The sequence below is a fragment of the Rhipicephalus sanguineus genome, chromosome 1, assembly GCF_013339695.2.
Source record: "Rhipicephalus sanguineus isolate Rsan-2018 chromosome 1, BIME_Rsan_1.4, whole genome shotgun sequence".
Lineage (NCBI taxonomy): Eukaryota > Metazoa > Arthropoda > Arachnida > Ixodida > Ixodidae > Rhipicephalus > Rhipicephalus sanguineus.
This window is the reverse complement of record NC_051176.1, coordinates 318,690,366-318,710,831: the sequence shown is the minus strand read 5'-3', so window position 1 is coordinate 318,710,831 and position 20,466 is coordinate 318,690,366. Positions and strand designations below refer to the sequence as shown.

The 20,466-nt window shown below is 45.0% G+C and overlaps 1 protein-coding gene across 1 annotated transcript in view; it reads left to right on the top strand.

Annotated features, from left to right (window-relative positions):
* Positions 1-20,466, top strand: part of LOC119379474 (WW domain-containing adapter protein with coiled-coil homolog) — a 467,389-nt gene that overhangs the window by 127,108 nt on the left and 319,815 nt on the right. Inside the window, exon 4 of the mRNA XM_037648773.2 lies at positions 8,007-8,054. Within this exon, the coding sequence (XP_037504701.1) occupies positions 8,007-8,054 (48 nt within the window). The remainder of the gene's footprint in view (positions 1-8,006; positions 8,055-20,466) is intronic.

The following is a 20,466-nucleotide window of genomic DNA, read 5'->3' as shown; positions in this document are numbered from 1 at the left end:
ATATGATTTAGTTTGTGAACAGGCAGCAGCTTTCGATGCAACATCTTTTCCAGGAGTGGCTGTGAGCCTAGCATGTACCTTAATGCTCTCCTCGTCTTTGCAGCGGCGAAGAGCATATGGGAACATTGGCACATTTTACCACGCACTTGTGTACCTTCTCTATGCAGTGTGCTGTACTTCCATATTCTGCTCTGCGTGTGCCGTATGTCAGTGCCCAATTATCGTATGTTATGTAACAAGCTTGAATAGCCATAGGGGTGGTTGCATTAAAGGTGAAGAGCTCTCACTCTTGCAAGCAATTGTGATTGCTCAGGAAACAGAGGTTGCTGACAAGGCCAGTATTGTGGAAGTGATAGGCAAGAAAAAAAAGAGACGTCTTGGCTTGTTTCAGGATACCACAGAGCTCACTCTCCCAGACTTGGAAGAAGCAGTTTGGGCTCGGTCAGAACAGACACTTCTACCACAAATGAAAGTTTCTTTGGGCACGGCTGCAGCAAATTTTAAACAGCGGACTGATTTTTTTGGGAGCTGCCCGCAGTTACAAACCGCACTACTACCACCTAAATAAAATAATTTAGATGTTCTGTGTTACAGTGGACTTACGAGACTTGTGTTGAACCAATGCATAGCGAGGACTACAGTTTGCAATGCCGTACCAAGTCCTGCTAGATTCTTTGGGAGATATACGCATGCAATGTTGCAAAACAGAAAACATGGCCACCATGAGTAATGGTGCTGTAATTCAGGCCCTTACTTCCATGCGATTTTATACTGACGTATTTTTGTTTGCATGCTCATTGGAATGAATAGGGAGCTAGTGGTTCAGTTTGGTGAACATGATAGCATTGTAGTTAAAACAGAGGGACCTAGGTAGTGAGTAAATAAAAACTCTGCACATCGTTACTTGTACTTTTGGGCGCCCTGTGTTTCAGGCATAAGTTCCTTCCCAACTAGACAGACTTCTGTTGGATGTTCACCTTTAAATTGGCGTCTTTGTGCAGCATTCAACATTTTGATTGCAAGCCTCAATAGCTTTGCTTGACCCATATTACCCCAATGCGTTGGGCCTCCTTTCGGCTTTACTCATGATTTACGACTGCTGTGAACAGGCATTTGCTCGTGTGTCATCAAGTTGTGGTCTCCGGAAAATTGATTTTTTAAGCGTTATTGAAGTTAGTTTTTTTTTATATTGCCCTGGTAGGGGGGGGGGGGGGGCTAACATTCATGTGGTACTTTCCAGTGACTATAATTCGATAAAAGTTTGAATTGCATTATAACAAAATAAATTGCCAAACTTTGTTATATGTTCTTCCTCCTTGCATCTCTTTCTCGCATTTGCCTATATTTGGATCAACCCCTTCAGACACGAATTATGATGCACTGTCTGCAAATGCGTCAAATTCGCATGGCATGATTTCAAGACGCTCACTATTGCATTCCAAGAAAGAAAACGAAGGAATGTGTTGTGTGAGTTTCACTAATTATTGTTATTTAGCGTGTAACTAATTATCTAATTATTCTGATATCAGTCAGCTTCAGTACTTGCATAAAAAGAATCAACTATTAGGCCCGAAAAGCATGCACACTTGCTTTTTTGGTTGTATTCGTTTCGAGCGGAGAAAAAAAAATACTCTTGACGTTGGTCCTGGAACGCGACACGTCGAACGATCGTCTAACATGGTAGTGTCTCCAGCAAAGTGATCATCTGCAGCAATACGCAGGACAATGAAGTAAAGTGACCGCTAGCTGTCCAATCAAGAAGTGTGCACGAATGCGCACACTGAGTTTCAGGCCATTTGAAGAAACATGGGGCGTGGGACGCGCCTCCGAAGTTCGCATCCCCAAACGAGGACGCTGTGTCGCAAAGGGTTAATGTCATCATACTTGTGCTCATATTCACTATGCTCAATGATGTGATAGCTGCGCCAAACTGTGCCAATAGGTGAAACTTGCTACATCCTGGATTTTTACAAAAATGTCATAGTTTGCACCAAACGTGCGCCAAGATATTGCAGTCTTTAGGAGGAAAAGAAGATTGAACATGCTTGCAAACCTGTTTAAAGGGGTCCTTCCAAGTAATCATCGAATGGCTTCATTAGAAGAGCTTATTGCCGCACCAATCGACTGCTGCGAAAAATTGGTCGAGTACGAGCAGAGTTACAGGGATTTGTTGCATGCTCTAAGCGCTTTATCTCTCCTTTCGTACCAGCGAGCGCGCTGAAAGCTACACAGGGAGGGGATGACAAGGGGGCAGCCAAAGGATGTGTGCCCATTCGTCAGCGCGCGTCATGACCTTGAGCACTTCTTTTCTTGGGACGCGCGGCTTACTTTCAGTGCAATCGCGAGCGCATGCACGGCCTTGTGGCAGCATCTCGCGGCGGCCACGGTAACTATACAGCTCATGATGCTCAAATCAGCCAATAGCCGTGGACTTTGGGTTTGTAGCGCAGTCATTTGGTTTATGGCATCATTCATCGAGAGAAGAGTGAGCAATTTCTAGCTGACGAGAAATAATTGTAAATTTCAGGCCGCGCGCTGTGTCTGGCTATGTGTTCTCAGGAGCCTTGACTACCGATCAGCAGCATTTTCTAACCGTGCTGAAAAAGTGTTGCAGGGCCCCTTTAAAGGGATACTGAACAAAAATTTGAAAAAGCTACAAAAACACTTACATTCAACTTGGACGACACGACTGTTGCTATAAACAACGTTTATTTCACATAATTTAGAGCAGTTGGCCGTATTTTTAGTGGATTGTGAAAGCGCGGCGGCTGCACGCCAATGTGCTTCTCGACGGCCGTGATGTCGAATGCTTCAGCAAGAGGGGGGCAACCGACACGCTCTCTCCTGCTCTGCTACTTCCCTTTCTCCACTTCTCCTCTCAAGAACCGAGGGTGCCGAGGGTGGCTGGTGTGGCGCTGAGCCTTGTTCCCTTGTCCCTACATGGGAGACAAAATAGCGCTTCCTCAAAAACCAATAAAACTACCGAGCGTGTCGCGAGCGCACAAAGATGCAAGGTGTGAGTGACAGTGGTTCCATGAGTGGTGATTGCGACTCCGTGTTCGACAGGCCTCCAAAACGGATGCGCCAAATACAACCATATGCGTGTGACCCTTCTGCTTCGTCAAGCGACAGCGAGGACGACGAGTCAGACGAGCCAGCACCAGGCTTTAGGTGCTGCCATTTTGCTGACATGCCGAAGCGCAGCAACAAAGCAGGGCTCGTCTCATAGTCACTATCCTCGAAGTGTTCGGAGCACAAAAAGTCACGCTTTGAAGGCACCCACCTTGGCTGCGATGGGCGCGCAGCGCGAATCCATATCCTTCGAAGCTTCGGCTCTGTCGGAAAGGTATGACAGGGCTTGTCTCTCCCGACGCTTCTTTTCACACACCCTAGCACAGAACAGCTTTGAGGCATTCTGCATTGAGCCAGGGTGCTTCACCGTTCACATTACGTAGCAGCACACAACACAAATGGCAAATTCGTAGACGTGGGCGCAAGCTCCGCTTGAGAAAACAAATATGCGGCCGAGAGCGTGGCAATGGAATCGTTGGCTGCCGGTTGAGAACACGCACGGAGAACACCTTCCCGACCTTCTTACATGAGAACACATGTTGACACTCTAGAGAGACTCACGGCTAGCGTGCCTAGCGCTATACTAGCGCGGCAGCGGGTGGCGGCTTGTGATGTCGATTGGTAAGCAATTTTGCAGTGAGCACGCTTGGCAAGTCAGTATCCGGCGGGTTTCGCGTAACTTCCTGTCTAGTTTGCGGCGCAGCCGCTAGATGCGCCAATTTGAGAAAAGTGCATTAAATTCATTATTTTCTGCTAGTCTCTGGCTGAAACGAAGGTTGTTTCAATAAATTTCAGCACCCCATCTTTCAATTGGGCCGTTTATCTCGGCAGCGAAAATTTTATTCAGTATCCCTTTAAGGTAACACTTGTTGTGCCAGAACACCTGCGATCGGGCAACACCACGACCGGTCAAACACCTTCTCTTCGGTCAACACCTGCCCTTGGTCGTGCTGGCAGGCTCTGTACTGCTATAACCGGCTATACCTGCGATGAACGTCGTTACTGTTTTCTAAATGTTTGCCTCCTTGCTCTGCTCCTAAGCGAAAGTCCGATCTTCGGCTGCATCGGCTCGCCAGCCTGCCGGCTTACGACACGCAACCCCCATTCGTAACACGCTGTAATTACCAATGGTCATTGAAGCATACTGGCAAGTTCTGTGCAGTGATGGAAGTGCTGCTCCAATTGCTCCAAACTGCTCCAAAAGAGAAATACTGCTCCATGCTGCTCCAAACTGTGATTTCTGTTAAGAACAGTTCTGAACCTGCTCCGAAATGGTGCTGGGAAGCTGAAAACAACGAACTTTAACCACGTGAGCCTTAACGAAACCAAAAACAAGCTGTATACTATCATTCTAGTATGCTAATATGCAGGTTGGATGCTAGCTGCATACTATCATATTGACAATGCCACAAGTATTGGCACGATATATATCTGATTAGCTCTATGTTTGTACCTGACAAGTGTGTCAAATCAGTTCCATATCATACTGATTACTAATTGCTGCTGCGACAACTGTGATGTGTGACTGATTGCATTTATCACTTATGCCACAAGAACTGGCATTTGAAGTGTATAGCTCATTTAGCTGGTTTTTTTTTTAAAGAAAATTTTCACCGGAGGCTATTTTGGTGAAATCTGAAAATAGGTTGCTTTGATCTTGTACCGATTATAAACTGCTGCTTTGGTAGCACTTATATGTGATTGTGGTTACATTTGTAATTTGGTGCTGAACTTTATCACTTTTATATCATTTCTGCCACAAGTACTGGTATTTTAAATGTATAGCTCATTGTGACCATCCATCTGCTTAATTATTTGTTCCTTGCAATTAGCAATTACTGTATGTGCCATATGTTTTAACAACAAATATTAATATTTATGGCATGCTTAAATGATGCTTTATTTTTTATTATTTACTTATTCAATACTGCCAGCAACCTTTTGGTCGCCAAGGCAGGAGTGGTTACAGTGCAGAAGGTTACACTTTTTACAAGTAAATGTCGTGTACAACGACAAAATAACACTGAAATACATAAACACCAACAGGAGTAATACAATGAACAATCAATAACAAGTAAATCGCTTTCAAGTATCAGAACACCCAGTAATCACAAGTAGGAAACAATAACCTCGTTTGGCAGCCCGTTCCAATCTACTATGGTCCTCGGAAAGAAGGAACCCTTGTACGCATTTGTTCTGCACCAAGATGGTTTTGTTGTGTTTCGTCCGGGTAGGTGGTGACGTGTGTATGTATGCCTGCAAGTCTCTGAACATCATCTTGAGACGGTTCCGCCGAGATTCAAGTGTGCCAAGACCAGACTGCACATAAAATCCTGATACTGACACGTGCCTACTATATTTATTGTAAATAAAACGAAGCGCTTTTCTCTGAATTTAATCTCTGTTTTAGCGTATGGATCCCAAACTACATCTGCGTACTCAAGTAACGGTCGTATGAGGGATGTATATGCAACTAATTTTGTACTGCTGTTGCAGTGTTTTAAGCGGTGCCTGAGCACCCATAGCCGTTTTGAGGCTGAAGAGACAATATTTTTAATATGCATGTTCCAGCTTAATGTACGGTCAATAGTTAAACCCAAGTACTTAAACTGATCAACACATGTGATTAGGCTATTGTTCACATTGTATGCATAGGGAAGTGGTGTTTTTTTACGTGTTATTGACATCTGAGCGCATTTCGCTGAGTTCAGAGTCATCTCCCACGTTTGACACCAATTAGTTATTGCCATTAAATAGTTGTTTAGTACGGTTTGATCCTCCATTGACTCAATATCGTGATAGACGATGCAGTCGTCTGTGAAGAAACAGCTCCGGACAGGAGATGCGATGGCCAAGTGATTCAGATAAATAAGAAGGGGCCCAAGGACTGAACCTTGAGGTACCCCGGAAAGCACTGGTGCTGTTTTAGACTTAGATTTTGCTGTTTGGACGTATTGATGGCGGTTAGATAAGAGTCATGCCACTTTACTAGTTGATTGTTGTTTAAGAGGCTCCTAAGTTTTGTCATTAAGTTAGAATGGGACACACGGTCGAAGGCTTTTTGGAAGTCGAGAAAGATTACATCTATTTGACCACCTTTGTCCAATGTTGCGATAAATTCGTTCGTAATATGAAGTAGTTGCATCACCGTCGAGAGGCCCCGCCGAAAACCATGCTGGCTACTCCAGGAGTGGTTCGGAATATTCTGCCATCTGCTCCAAAAACACCAATAGCATCTCCAAACTAGCATTTTTTCTTCTTCGAAAACAATTATGGCTGCTCCAAAGCAACATTTTTACTGCTTCAGAATTTGCTCCAAAAAGAAAAAAGTCGCTTCCATCACTTGTTGCTAGACGTGACCCTGCCAAGCAAGTTTTCTGCTACTACTAGACCCTACATTGTTAAGTACAGTAAAATAGCTTCTGAATGTTGTGGACCAAGTTAAAGAAAAGCAGTACTTGATGAAATTACAAGTTCTTGGACGGCAGTCTACTATTTGATTGATTTAATTAATCACAGTGACCAGTGCATGTATGTTCTTCAATAGACCATTTACTTATAATGAAGGAAAGAAGGTGACTTTTAAAGGCTCGTTTTTCTTTGTTAGACACAATATTAATGGGAACTAACAGACAATAATGCCTGGCGGCGAGGCTCGCCGCCATGACTCCGATCGGCGCTGACTAACTGCTGCCGTAGCTCAGTGGTGGAGCATCGGACGCATTATTCGAAGGTCACAGGTTCGGTCCCTGCCGGCGGCAAGTTATCTTTTCGTCCACTTTACTTTCTTCACATTTATATCCTAATTACTAGAAATAACACCCCCTATAATTTCCTTGGCATTATTGTCTGTTAGTTCCCATTAATATTACTTATAATTAGTTTGTTTTACAAACTACTGTAGCACTTTTTGTTGTAATATAATTCCATAAAAGTTCATGCTTAATTTTAAAGTCCAGTCTGTTCATACAATCACCAGACTTTGGTAACAATGTGGGATTTTGCTGAGAAAGCATGATGTCCCAGCATCCTGGTATCTCTGTTCTGTTTCTAGACCACACCAACAGTTCGAGAACTTGTCGAACCTAAATACGAAGCCTCCCGTTACCGCAAATTTCGTGGAGTACAAATAAGATATTGGGCACAAAGAACTAATTATTAAGCCCTGTATTTTATTAACCGCCCATGAACGAGGATCCTGACGGTTCTCTCCATAAAGCACAACAGCAGGCACTTCACTGTGCAGTGAAGGCCTGAGGGGTGTTCTGAAAGCACAAACGTCATCAGAAATGTTCTTCTGTATAGTGAACAGAATGCATTGAAAATTTACACAGCTTGTACTTCCAGTACTCTAACTAAAGCATCAGGGAAAGTCATGTGCATTTACAAATATGACGTGTATTCCGGGAAAACGTTAGGGGACCTGAGGTCACGGGACTAAGGAAACTTAGGGCTATCCGCAGAAAAAAAAAGAGCAGTAACTTAATTTAGTCTTTCAGAGTATTCTAACTAAACATGCATGTATTTGTGCATAAATCTATTCTGTTAAACATGTGGTACAACTACCGCAGCTTAGAGACAAACGTTTGCGCTTGAAGATGCGTGCTTGGTAACTGCTCCAAAAGGTTGTTATGCTGCTCCTAAGCGAGGTTTTAGCTGCTCCAGAAGCTGTGCCGAAGTGGCTTCGGTCGATCACGTCACTGCTGTGCTTCTTGGACCACCCATTTAGGAGTGCTTCAGCTAATATTGCATTTTGCAGAAACTTAATATTGTGGTGTTTGTGTGCCTTCAATAATGCCTTTTGCCCTGACTGTGACCAAAATAAATTTTAAACTGCACCAGTAGCCTCTATGACCTGCTTTCTAAGTTCTTTGGTGCATGCTTGTAAAGCACCATAACCACGTAGATGTTAACTGTGCCTATTTATATTTCAGGGTACATTAGGTACGTTCACGAAAGCAAGTACAAGAATTCCTCATCAGGTATGCACCTTCTTTTTTTTGTTTTACCTGCTTAGGCTAGCATAGATGTCTTTTGATGGTATACATCAGGGTCTCCGAGCGACACTTTGTGGTTTCATCAACAGGGTGTTTGGAATTGACTTCCATGGTCCTTTCCTGCTCACGTGATCCTTAGAGCCTGTTGAGCACAATTGCCGCTTTGCCTGATCTCAAAGAGGAGTGCTCATGAATGGCCATGAGAATTAATAATACGTGATTGCTGGATGGACACATTTTTGCTGTGCAGTAGTGTTTACATATAGAAAGAATCCTTGTGAGGCTTCATTCAAAACTTGGGCCCCTTTTAACTCTTTTTTCCTACTGTGGGGAAAGTAGGTGGTTTTTTGTACTAGATCTTCTTTGCTGAAGGAACTACTGCACCTAATATTTTATGTAATACATAACCTAAAACCAAATTAATGAACTTGTCATACATACAAGTTTCATTAATGAGATGTATGTTATGCGGGTGATATAAATTGCCAGATTCAAGATTGCGGGACAAAATTGAACAGAGTTCGTAAAGACATGCTTCTGTCTACTAAGAAAAAGATATAAGAGAAATTGTGATATACAAAATGTACTGCTGTCCAATAGGCACCTTCTCTGAAAAATTCAAGCCTTTGTATTGAACACAACTTCCTCAACAATAACCTTACTGTAAGCACTACAATTGGGCATGCAGTGTGGCAAAGCAGTTCCTCGATGTAAAGCATAGCGTAACATTGCATGTCTTTTTTCTGCTTGGTTTTCTAGTCGTACATTAATTTTTTACAGTTTCTATAAGGTTCTATCCTGGCATGCTGGTGCTGAAATGCGAACTGAGATGGCCCGAAGCTGACTGATGTTCCGGGCTGGTTTGCATCGTCAGTGCTCTCAGAGTCAAAGTCCGACAAAAAGGCAGCAGCCTCAGGCTCACTGCTGCTTGTTAAATCGATAAAATCAGCTGCAAACACACCGGAATGCCGATATCTGCGATCTTTCAAAATCCGGCGGTGGCCGTTTGCGCTTTCCACCTTCTCCTTCACGACACATTGTGTCTGTGAATGGCGTGGCAATTCAAGCCATCAATGCCCCGCCACGGTGGTCTAGTGGTTATGGCGCTCGGCTGCTGACCCGAAGGTCGCGGGATCGAATCACAGCCGCGGTGGCTGCATTTTCGATGGAGGCAAAAATGTTTGAGGCCCGTGTGGATAGATTTAGGTGCACGTTAAAGAACTCGAGGTGGTTGAAATTTCCAGAGCCCTCCACTACGGCGTCCCTCAATCATATCGTGGTTTTGGGATGCTAAACCCCAGATATAATAATAATAATAATAATAATAATAATAATAATAATAATAATAATAATAATAATAAGCCATCGATAGCGAGCTACACTTAAACTTTGATATAACGAACATGGATATAACAAATTATTGGTTATAACTTAGTAAATGAAGAATAGTCTTGTCATAGATACAGTGTTAAGAATATAGGTTTATAGTGAATTTTCGGATATAACAAAGTTATTTCCGTGGTAGATGCGACTTCTTTATAATGAGGTTTGAGTGTAATACGCCCTACGGGTGCGGTAGCGAAAGAGTTAATGTGGTTTGTAACTAGGACCCTGTGTTGGCAGTTAAACTTGAAAAGGGTCATGCATTTGCCAAAAAATCAGGTGTGCTGAATGCGAACGACAGATGCTCCTCTGTTGGAGAAAAGAGGAAGACGATGATAGGCGGTTGTGGTTGACACTCATGCCTGTGTTTGCCTGTGGCCAGACCTGCCTTTCGAAGAGGCTTCTGCAAAGCAATGTCCAGACCCGATTGAACTTCAACGCTTCCATTTTATGTGGTGGAAGTGTAGAGGTTCTCTTCATCCTGGAACACCGCAGCCAGACGCTAGTATCACCTTTCGGCATGACTGATGGTGATCCTTCGCAAGCTGCTCCCATACCAACGACAGTATTCTGTGCTGGCATGCCTTGGATAGTTGAGTACAAACGAGTGAGTGCCTATAATAAATGGGATGACCGCAACGGTTTCACAAACGCCTGCTTTTACATCACTCATTTGGCAAGCCTCTGGTTTAAAGACCATGAAACAGAAATCGCGAATTGGCCAACTTGCATGGCAGCTATCACAGAGGTCTTTGGTCCTCCTGCTGTGTGCCGGTGTCACACAGAACGGTGTTTGCGCAGTTGGGTCCAATGCAGGGACGAGACATTCAACAGTTACATTAAAGATGTGCTCTCCCTTTGCAAGTGCCATTGACCCAGCTCTCGCCGAAATGGACAAGATAAAGCACATAATGAAAGGAGTCGCGACGATGCATTTCAGATGCTGGTCGCTAGGAACCTACAGGTGGTTGCCGACGTGACACAGTCGAACCCCTCAGTAACGAAATTGCCGGGGAAATGGTTTTTGTTTGTTCTCATGAGAATTTTGTTGTTGTGAAAATAGAAAAATACGCACACCTCTTACTACGCTCGCCTTGAAGTGGTTGTGGCTGAGAATACACGCAAATTCAATAGACTTTTGCTGCAGAAGGCTTCCAGACAAGGGTATCTGTTGAGAAACCCCTGATAAACGGCTTTGTCGACGTCATCATAGACTGGTATTGCCACCGTCCCGTGCTGTGCACGTGTGCAAGTGCCGCCATTATGCTGCCTTTCGATTTGAGAATTGTAGACAGCGAGCTGCACGGGAGGCTGAACTCTGCAATATTTGCCTTTTTTCTGCCTTTTGCGGTTCCTAGACTTCTCCTGAAATGTCAAAAACTTATGCTTTTTAATAGGAGGCGGCATCTTTCCGAAAGGCCAAACAACACTGCACGTAAGCAAGGTGCGGGAGATATCGGCGTGCGCATGGAGAGATGCGCGGCAGCAAGCAGTGAGGCAGTCTACAGAATGTCTGTCAGCATAATGCCACTTTTTCAGGTGTCATCACTTGAAATTTTATGTGCCGTTGTAGTTGCCAACAGTGGCGTTAGTAAAAGACGGTTCTTAGCGAAAAAAGGAAGTCTTATTTCTATCTTCATCTGACTGAATGCAATGATCGCACCGATGCTTGTTGGCGGAAACGTATGTGCCCTACTGGTCGAATGAGTGGTGCTGCGATTTTCCAACTTCTGGGTTTCCAACTAGCTCATGGGTTGAAAAAAATGTTGCTGATCACTACCTGAAAGTTGCGTTATTGGGGGGTGCTTTTAAAATCTCTTCGCTGTCGAGAGGGGGACGATGCATTGAACTCTATGGACGTTCGCCGGGGACACCAGATTTTTTCGTTGCCGTGAGAATTTCGTTCTTGAGGGCTTTCATTATTGAGGGGTTCAACTGTACAACTCTTTCAGTCTAATGGCAACATGCGAAAGCAGCATGCCTTACTGCGCCATGCTGCCGAAGACACGGAAGACATTTCCAGCCTTGCCAATGGCGCCCCAGCTGATCATGCTGTCTTACTGCCACAGACAAAACAGTTAATCTGTGAGGAAGTTGCGTGTCAGCTTTCTTTTGTCACCCGTATACCTGAGTCAGCAACCTCATTAGACCCGCTTCTTTAGAGACTCAAGTTGTCCAGGCCTCCAGGTCTGTGTCACTACACCACTGACTTATGCTGCCGTTGTTGCTAGACCACAGGCTCCACCTGTTTGACACCTACAGGCGTGCCATGTCCTCATCATGCATGATGCCCCATCCTTGTCCGTCTGCCATTAGGCCATGATGCACTTATGATTCGGCCCGTATGCTTTGTATGCGGTTTGGTGGGACAGATAGCCCGGTTCTCAAGACTGTGCCACTTCCTCAGGCTATAACCGTGTTCATCGTTCACAAGTTTGTTCTCCTTTGACTCACGCCAAACGTCTTCGCCATGTCACCAGTCCATCACCCCGATGCTTCGCCACCCTAGCTAGCTCTGTGCTAGTGGAAAACTGACAGCCGCAGTTCTGGAGGCAAAAACTGTATTGTTGTTTGAGCTTTCCAAGACCCCATTTTTATCCGTCTAACAAAATTGAACTATTAGTACAAGGTGCCTACATGCACTTGTCGGCACAGGAACTGCCGTTTCTGTAATCAGTGAAGAATTGTGCTGCAGTTTGAAAAAAGTGTTCATGCCGCTTAGCAGTCTTTCCCTGTGTACTGCGACCTTGCATCACATCAAGCCTTTGGCTCAGTGCATAGTTTGTGTTGTTATTCAAAATGGTATCTGCTGTTAAGTTTAAACTTGTCGTCTTTCCCTGCTCATCTTACGAGGCCATCCTAGGATAGGATTTTCTTTCTACGCATCAAGCCGTTGTAGACTGCCCTTGTGTGAAACTCGCATTGGCGACACTGTGCTCTGACCCTACCTTCAGACACTGCACCCACTATGGTAGCCATCACAGACACAGGGTACTGGTACTTGTTTTTATTTCTGTTGTTCCCATAAGGTTCCTCGTTGCTGAACTCGTTTCGGGCCGCACCCACGTACAGTGTGCGGCTGCAGTCTTTTTTCCGTGCTGTTTCCCAAGTTGTTTGAACCTAGCTTGGCATCGTGCACTGTGGTCATGGCTTTCACCTCTACTGACACCTCCTCCAGGTGTTGGGGTGGGCTGTATACTTGCTCTTGGGAGAACTTACCTTCCAGTGTAGTTGTGGCTCAGGCATTGATTTGATTTGATTTGATTTGATTCCCTCTGGGAGATAAGGATGGCTGCTTTCAGTTTGGCATATGTGTTGTGCAGTCCAAGTGCAATCAACTTTTTGGTTGACGTGCATTTAGTGAACCCTAGTCCCACCTTGTACTATCGGCCAATGTTTCTAGAACTACTTCAGTTTGAAAACTCGGCTCTGTTGTGCGGCTCACCACAGCGGAGGCGGCAAGTGGTGCTGTAGTCGCGTCAGGCTTCAGCGAGGTGCGCTGGTGCGGCCGCTGCTATGGCTGCTACTGTATCGGCGCGCCGGATCAGATGAGTCACTGCCAGGCCTGTAGCCAGGGGGGAGGCCCCCCCCCCCCCCGAAATTTTTATGATACATGGTGTTTTACCGAAAATAAACAACGAAAATAGGTGTCAAATACTCAAGCCTTTCAGCGAGTGCCCCCCCGAAAAAAATTCCTAGCTACGGGCCTGGTCACTGCGTTGTATTGACGAACAGAGATTCCGGATTTTGTAATACGCAGGAAAAGAGATTACATGTGTTACGCGTCTACAATGCCGACATGTTTTGTGCTGGGCTGCGCAGCGGCAATAGGACAAAGAAATGACCGCGGCACTTTTGGGCTCGGCATGATCAGGCAAGATAAAAGGCTGTGAGACAAATTGCAAATTAATGAACGAATGTACTGTAGCAGTGGTCCTTGCTGGACCAGTTCTGATCTTGAGAAAACCTGCGAAAACAGACGCAAATATTATGTTTAATCATTTTTTTTTGTACTTTACTGAGAGCATATGCTGAGAGCTGAGGGCTGTTTTGGTTTTTTGAAGCCAGTGTGGTTTTCAAGTATATGTCAGTTGCTAGTCCAGTGTGGTGATGTGATTCCTTCCTTCGTGTGAGTGTCTTTTTTTGCTGGTTTTCTCAAGTATCATTAATGAGCAAGTCATGAAAGCCAGGATCGAAATGGCTCGTGTTTACTGAAAGTTTTCAGAGTTGGTGGGTAATTATTGTAAATACTGAAGCAACTCGCAAACATTTCAATTAAACACGTGATTTATGCACATTTTTTACATGCACTATTGTAGTCTATAAATGTACCCCTTATCACTTTCATTAATTGAATTTTTATGATAGTTTTCAGCTAATTCGGAAGCACCGAGTCCGGGAGGGCTAATTTATTGACAGCAGGGGCTTGGCCAGAAGTTTAATTCCCGGGGGGGGAGGGGGGCGTAGAAATACCGAACACATCCCCTGTCTACGGTACTGATTTACAGTCAAGGTATACATGTGAGTAATAATTGCTGGAAATGTTTATTCATGTTGGTTTATAGGGGTTTAACGTCTCAAAGCTACTCGGGCTATATGAGAGACGCTGTAGTAGAGGGCTGCGGACAATTTAATTCGACAACCTGGGGTTGCTTAACGGGCAGCGGAATAGCAAAGTACACGTACGGGGACCTAGCATTTCGCCTCTATCGAAATGTGAAGGCCGCGACCAGGATCAAACCTGTGTCTTCCCTGTCCATCAGCAGCCAAACAGCTTTAACCACTAGGAGCATAACCGGAAATTTTTTTCGGGAGGAGGGGTTCAGTCATACTTTATGCATATTTGTGTGTGCTTGTATGTTTGTGTGTATATACACACATGCAAAATTGAAAAATTTTGGGGGTCTAACCCACCCCGGCTACGCCAGTGTTATCCGCTGTTATCGCGGCAACTTCATTGAAGGGAAAGATGAAAAACTGTAGGTCATAACGAAGTACGTGCTTTACGATGCAGTTAAGCACACTATGACAATAAAGAAAAAAAGAAAATTATTGAAAGGGTGTCACTTCAAAGCAGTAAAAATACAATTCACAGAAGAGCTGTGACATCAGCTCTTCTGGTATTTGAACATGAGCAATGAACATGACGAGAGCAGCAGCGACGGCCATGCTCACGGTGCCTACAGTCATTCGTGTAACTCAGAACATGTGCAGACCTGGTCTCAGATATTGTTGCTGACCATTCTGCTGTTTACAATATTACCTAAACGGAAAAATAAGTCGTTTTTGCAACTCTGTTGATAAGCAATTCAATATTTGCGCGGACAATCGCAGCTGTCCGCCGCCTTCACTCGCGCTTCGCCGTCTGCTACGTAGAGCCTGTTGCTGCAGTAGCGCCACCTGTACTGGAAGTCGGTTGTGCGCCGCCTGCGGAGTACAGCGGAGGTGGGGAGCTTGGCAACTGAAAGAAGTTCTATTAAAGATGGTATCGGCGTCAAATGAAACGCGAACAGCGGCAAGAATTCACAATGGTATAGTGCGCAAAGTCTAGTCATCACCATGGACAGGCACGCGTATGCGCAGTGCTGCCAAACCGAAAGATGTACACCTGTCCATGGTGATGACTGGAAGGCGCACACTATACCATTGCGAATGCTTGCCGCTGTTTGCGTTTCATTTGACACCGATAGTACGCAGACCTCATTAACGTGTCTGCTTGCATCTGCTTTGTCGAGTGAGTGGTGTGGCAGGCCATTCGTCACTCGACTCATAACCAGAGCCTGAATAAGTCTGTGTGATGTTATGACATCATTGTTGTGCGGTGGCGCTGCTGTTGCCACTGTTTCTGATAGTAAATAGTTGCATGTGATGTAAGGAAGTCGCGCTGTTCATGCCCTCACAACTACGATATGCTTGTGTTTTCTGGTCCTTCTATGTCCCTTGAGTATGGCTGCCTCAAGTGGTGTGTCACAGACCTTGGGAGTTTTGCAGTGGATAGAGTGAGGCGCAGGAGGCGACGGTGGCACAGCAAACCACTTGATATAAAACAACACTCCTCACGCAAAATTCCGCACGAAACAAATACATGCATATCACATTAATGAAAGCTATACTTCAGCTATACATGGTCTGTCCCAAAAGTTCCCAGAATCATTTTTTTTTGTAAATCCTTTATTCAGTATCAGTTTACAATCTTTTTACAACTTTTAAAAGTACATTCCCCCCTGCTTCGATGTACCGTTGCCAATGCTTTACCCAGGGCCGTACCCAGGAATTTTTTTCGGGGGGTGTTTGTGTGTAGAACGGCTAACTCTGCAACTGGTGGTCGCTGTGAGGGTGTGCAAGTATTTTAGTGTCACCCAAAAAGTGAAAGCATGGAAAAATTTCGGGGGTGTCAGAACCCCCTCAACCCCCCCAAGTTATGGCCCTCGCTTCACCCAATCATTGAAGGCGCACTGGAAGCCGTCAACGGGACGTAGTCGCAGCTGCTTTTACATTCTCCAGCGTCCCATGCCAAGTTCCTTTCAGGGTTCTTTTGATCCTTGGGAACAAAAAGAAGTCTGGTGGTGCCAAATCAGAGCTGTACGGCGGCTGGGGCTGTGTTGCCACTCCTATTTTGGCCAGCAACTCTGAGACAATGAGCGCAGTGTGGCTTGGCACATTGTCATGGTGCAAGATCTAGTTGTTGCAAATTTCTTTTCGGCCGCGTCGAACCTTGGTGTGCAACCGTTTGAGCACCTCACAGTAAAACACTTTGTTGACTGTTTGTGTCTGTGGCACGATTTCACTGTGAATGACACCTCTCCTGTCGAAAAACACAATGAGCATTGCCTTGATTCGCGATTTGCTCATCCTTGCTTTTTTCAGGCGAGGAAACTCCGTGGTGTGCCACTCGCTGCTCTGATGCTTTGATTCGGGATCATACTCAGAAATCCACATCTCGTCCCCTGTGATCATTCTGTCCGAAAATTCTGGGTCCATTTTGTAGTGTTCACTCAATTCCTCGCACTTCTACAAACGCTCTTCTTTCATCTCACTCGTCAGGACTTTTGGCACCATTTTCGCACAGACTTTCCGCATTTCAAGATCCTCTGTTAAAACACGATGAACGATTGTTTTGGGTGTTCCACACTCCTCTGCAATCATCTGAATACATAATCGCCAGTCTTTGTCCAAAGCTTGACGAACTTTTTACACTGAGTTGTCCATTTGGGATGTCGACAGGCATCCTGAGTGGTCATCGTCGTTGACGGACTCGCGACCTTACCGGAACCTCTTGTGCCACATGAAAGCTTGTTTCATTGTGTCGTCGTCGTAGGCTTTCCGAAGTATTTCGAGTGTCTCTGCTCCGTTTTTACCTAGCTTAACACAAAACTTGATAGCACAATGCTGCTCCAAAAACTGGTCCATCTTTTTTCTCGACGAGGGTGCAGTGTATGTCTGCGCAAAACATGACATGCCAACAACTGCCTGCAGACAACTTAAGGGGGGAAGAGGGTTTTTAAAAATCATCAAGATTCCCTTTACCAAATTTAATGAAACTGCACAGTCTTGTTTAGTTTTCTTTGCTGATTCCAAATATGCAATTATTCTTCAAATATGTCCATTAGTTCCAAAGTTAATTAAAATTAATTAGCATTGTTTGCGAGAACAATGGAGCAAGAACTACTCATCGAAATCTTGCTTTAGGCACATAGCCGGATACTAGGAAACATAAGCTTCAAAAGGGTAGGAATACTTTTTTGATGTGCAAACTATTAAGAATTAAGGGCGCTACCTCTTTCTCAAGTATGATGAACCAACAAGCCCGCATCGCCACCCTAGTTGAACAGAAAGCTTTGATATGCTGTATAATTTTTAATAGTTTGCTCATCAAAAAAGTATTCTTGCATTCGTCTGGCGTTTATGGGGCAGGCAAGTGAAACAATTAATCAATTTAGACGGATAAATTATACTCTGACAATTCTAATGTTAATTTCACGATCGGAGATTTATAAATAGAAGGGAAAGTCAAGGTCAAAGTTTCATTTTAAAATTTCCTGCTGAAATGTCTGTTCGTTATGTCACGGATTTCAAAATGCTTTATGGTATTTTCGTGACGGTTCAACAAAATTTCCTGAAACTTGGTATGTTGAGTCTCTGACCCCCTTAGAGGACAATGTACTTCATATTTACTGATTAGGAACTACAAAATCCCTCGTAGATGCTGTCAAAATCTGACATGATAGTGATTGTGGGGCAACTTAAAGGTAGCATCGCCACCAACATTTTCTTTTTGCACCTTTTTTCGCTTGCCAAGAGTCTTCTCACGGCAAGTGTGGTGATCTACTAATAAAAAAAAGAAAGATTTTTCTCTATAGTTTCCCTTAGGATTGTATGGTAACAAAACCCAAGTGACCAAGTGGTTACATCGTGCTTCAGTGTCACTGAAAACCGACCTGGCCTACACCCAAGAAATTTGCATGGCCTGCCACTAAAATTTGTGTGCCCCCCTCCCCCCAATTGACTTTGCCCAATTCGAAAATTGAGTTAACCTGTGTGTGAAACTGACCTGGCCCATTCCCAAAATTTACTTGGTTCACTCCCAAAATTGAGTTAGCCCACATTAAAAACTGACCTGGGCCACCTATGAAATTTGCATTTCCCAATACAAAAATTGAGTTATTTGACATTGCCCAATACCAAGATTTAGTTAGCCTACGTTGAAACCGACACGGCCCACCCACAAGATTGTCATTGCCCAATATAAAAATTGAGTTAGACCACGTTGATAACTGACCTGGCCCACCCATAATATTGACATTGCCCAATACGGAATTTAGCCCATTTGATAACCGACCTGGCCCACCCATAAGATTGGCATTGCCCAAAAAGAAAATTGACTTTGTCCACATTCAAAACTGACCAGGTCCATCCATGGAATTGACATGTCCCAACATGAAAGTTGAATTAGCTCACATTCAAAACTGACCTGGTCCATCTATAACATTGACATTTGCCAATATAAAAATTGAGTTAGCCCATGATCAAAACTGACCAGGCCCACCCATAAAATTGACATTTCCCAATATAAAAATTAAGTTAGCCCACGTTCAAAACCGACCTGGCCCACCCATAAAATTGACATTTCTCAATAGGAAAATTGAGTTAGCTCAGGTTTAAAACCGAACTGGACCACTATTTAATTTACATTGCTTAATATTGCCACGCCCACTTGTTATTTTATTTTGATGTATTCGGGTTGGACCAGCAAGGACGGTTACCAACGCTCGACGCTGTCCGCGAAGCACTGTTCGAGAAACTTCGCGATTGTAGTAGATCGTTTTGTGAAGATTGCGCGCCGCACGCGAATGTTCCAGCTTTGTCGAGAGATAACGCCGCCGCCAGCGATATCGCTGGAAAGTTCGATAGCGCCTGTATGTCACTTGATCGACGGTCGACGCTCTGTTCGCCGCTATCAGTGTATTGCAGTAGCTTTCAGTTTCTCGGCCACAAGTTTGGCCTAATAAAGAGTTTCATCTCGACGTGCTGACTGCTGCCTTCGTCGACGTCACGACCACGTGACGAGAAATGACGAGACTGTTCCGCCCCGCAGACCCTGACATGCCCGAGGAGAAGAAAGTTCGCTTCCTCATGCGAGGAATCAAGCAGGAGCTGTTCGCGGGACTGATCAGAAACCCACCCAAGACCATCCAAGAATTCCTCGCGGAGGCAACAACCATCGAGAAGACTCGACTTGCTGCGCAACCAGCAGGAATGAAGGAGGGAGACAGGAAAGAGCGCTCTTTCCTGTCTCCCTCCTTCATTCCTGCTGGTTGCGCAGCAAGTCGAGTTTACAAGTATGAACCAACTAGTCTGCAAAGAAGTTTTGCTGCAACAAAGATCGAGAAGACGCTCGAGATGCGCACCCGGCAGTACAATCGCCGCACATTTAAAGACAGCGCAGCTGTTCATGCCCTTGGTTCCGACGACTTGCGCGAGACGATCCGAGCAATCGTGCAAGAGGCAGTGATGCTACCGCTGCGCCAATTGCGCCAGACTGCGCCAAAGTGCCCTGGCTGCTACAACCTGCTACATTGCCTCAAAATTTGGCGATTCTGCAACATCGAAGTCGTGCAAGGCATGCCGGTCACGCCGGCGCGGAGTATGAAAACTGTGACAGCCAGGACGAGCAGGTTAGCGGAGAGGTGAGCACGCCGCGCATCAGCTGTAATGTCTGTGACTGACAGTGCCGCGTCTGATAATGACAGTGCCTCGGCGAGCACAACAGACGCTCGCTGTAGCGGCCGAAGTTAGTGGTGCCCTCGGCTGCGTCACTTCCACCGCCTTCCCAATACTGACGTCACAGACGCAATGTTGCCAATAATTGTGGGAAGCCAGGAGGGCGTTTGCAGACAATCTTTAAAATTCATTTGCAAACAGTCTGCGCATGTGTCAAGCCTGTAATTTGGCATAAATGACGGAAATGTGCAAAGGAACGTACCCAGTGAATGTCATTGAGATCCATCGACCTCGAAAAATCGCCGGAGTTGGCCTTTAACGACTCTGAAAAGATGCGAGGGGGGGGGGGGCTGTCGCGCGAGCAGCAACTTCGAACTTTGAATCTAAGGGTGCGATCGCTGGCGCGCGCGCTATCTCGACAGCCATAACAGCGGGTGGCTCGTATACCCTTCTACGTGCTGCGCTCTCAACGCGAAGTGACTATGGGGAGCACATCTTTCCCTGGAGCGGCCGTATTCTCTTACACCAGCGTTTTCGGGTTACGCGAGATCGGAGGCAAAACAGTTAGCTGCCCGCCTCACTTCATATAACACTACAATTTTTTGCTATCGCATTCATTGCTTCACCCTTGCGGTGAAACTGACTTTTTTTTAAATTCATTTTATAGAGTGTCAATAGGTTTAGAATAAAGGTAACTTTTATCTTATGTCTTCAGTTGTTCATCTCAGTCACGTTGTTTTATTGACATGAACATTCTTCATTTGTCTGAGGTCTAGGGAACTGTAGTGATCCA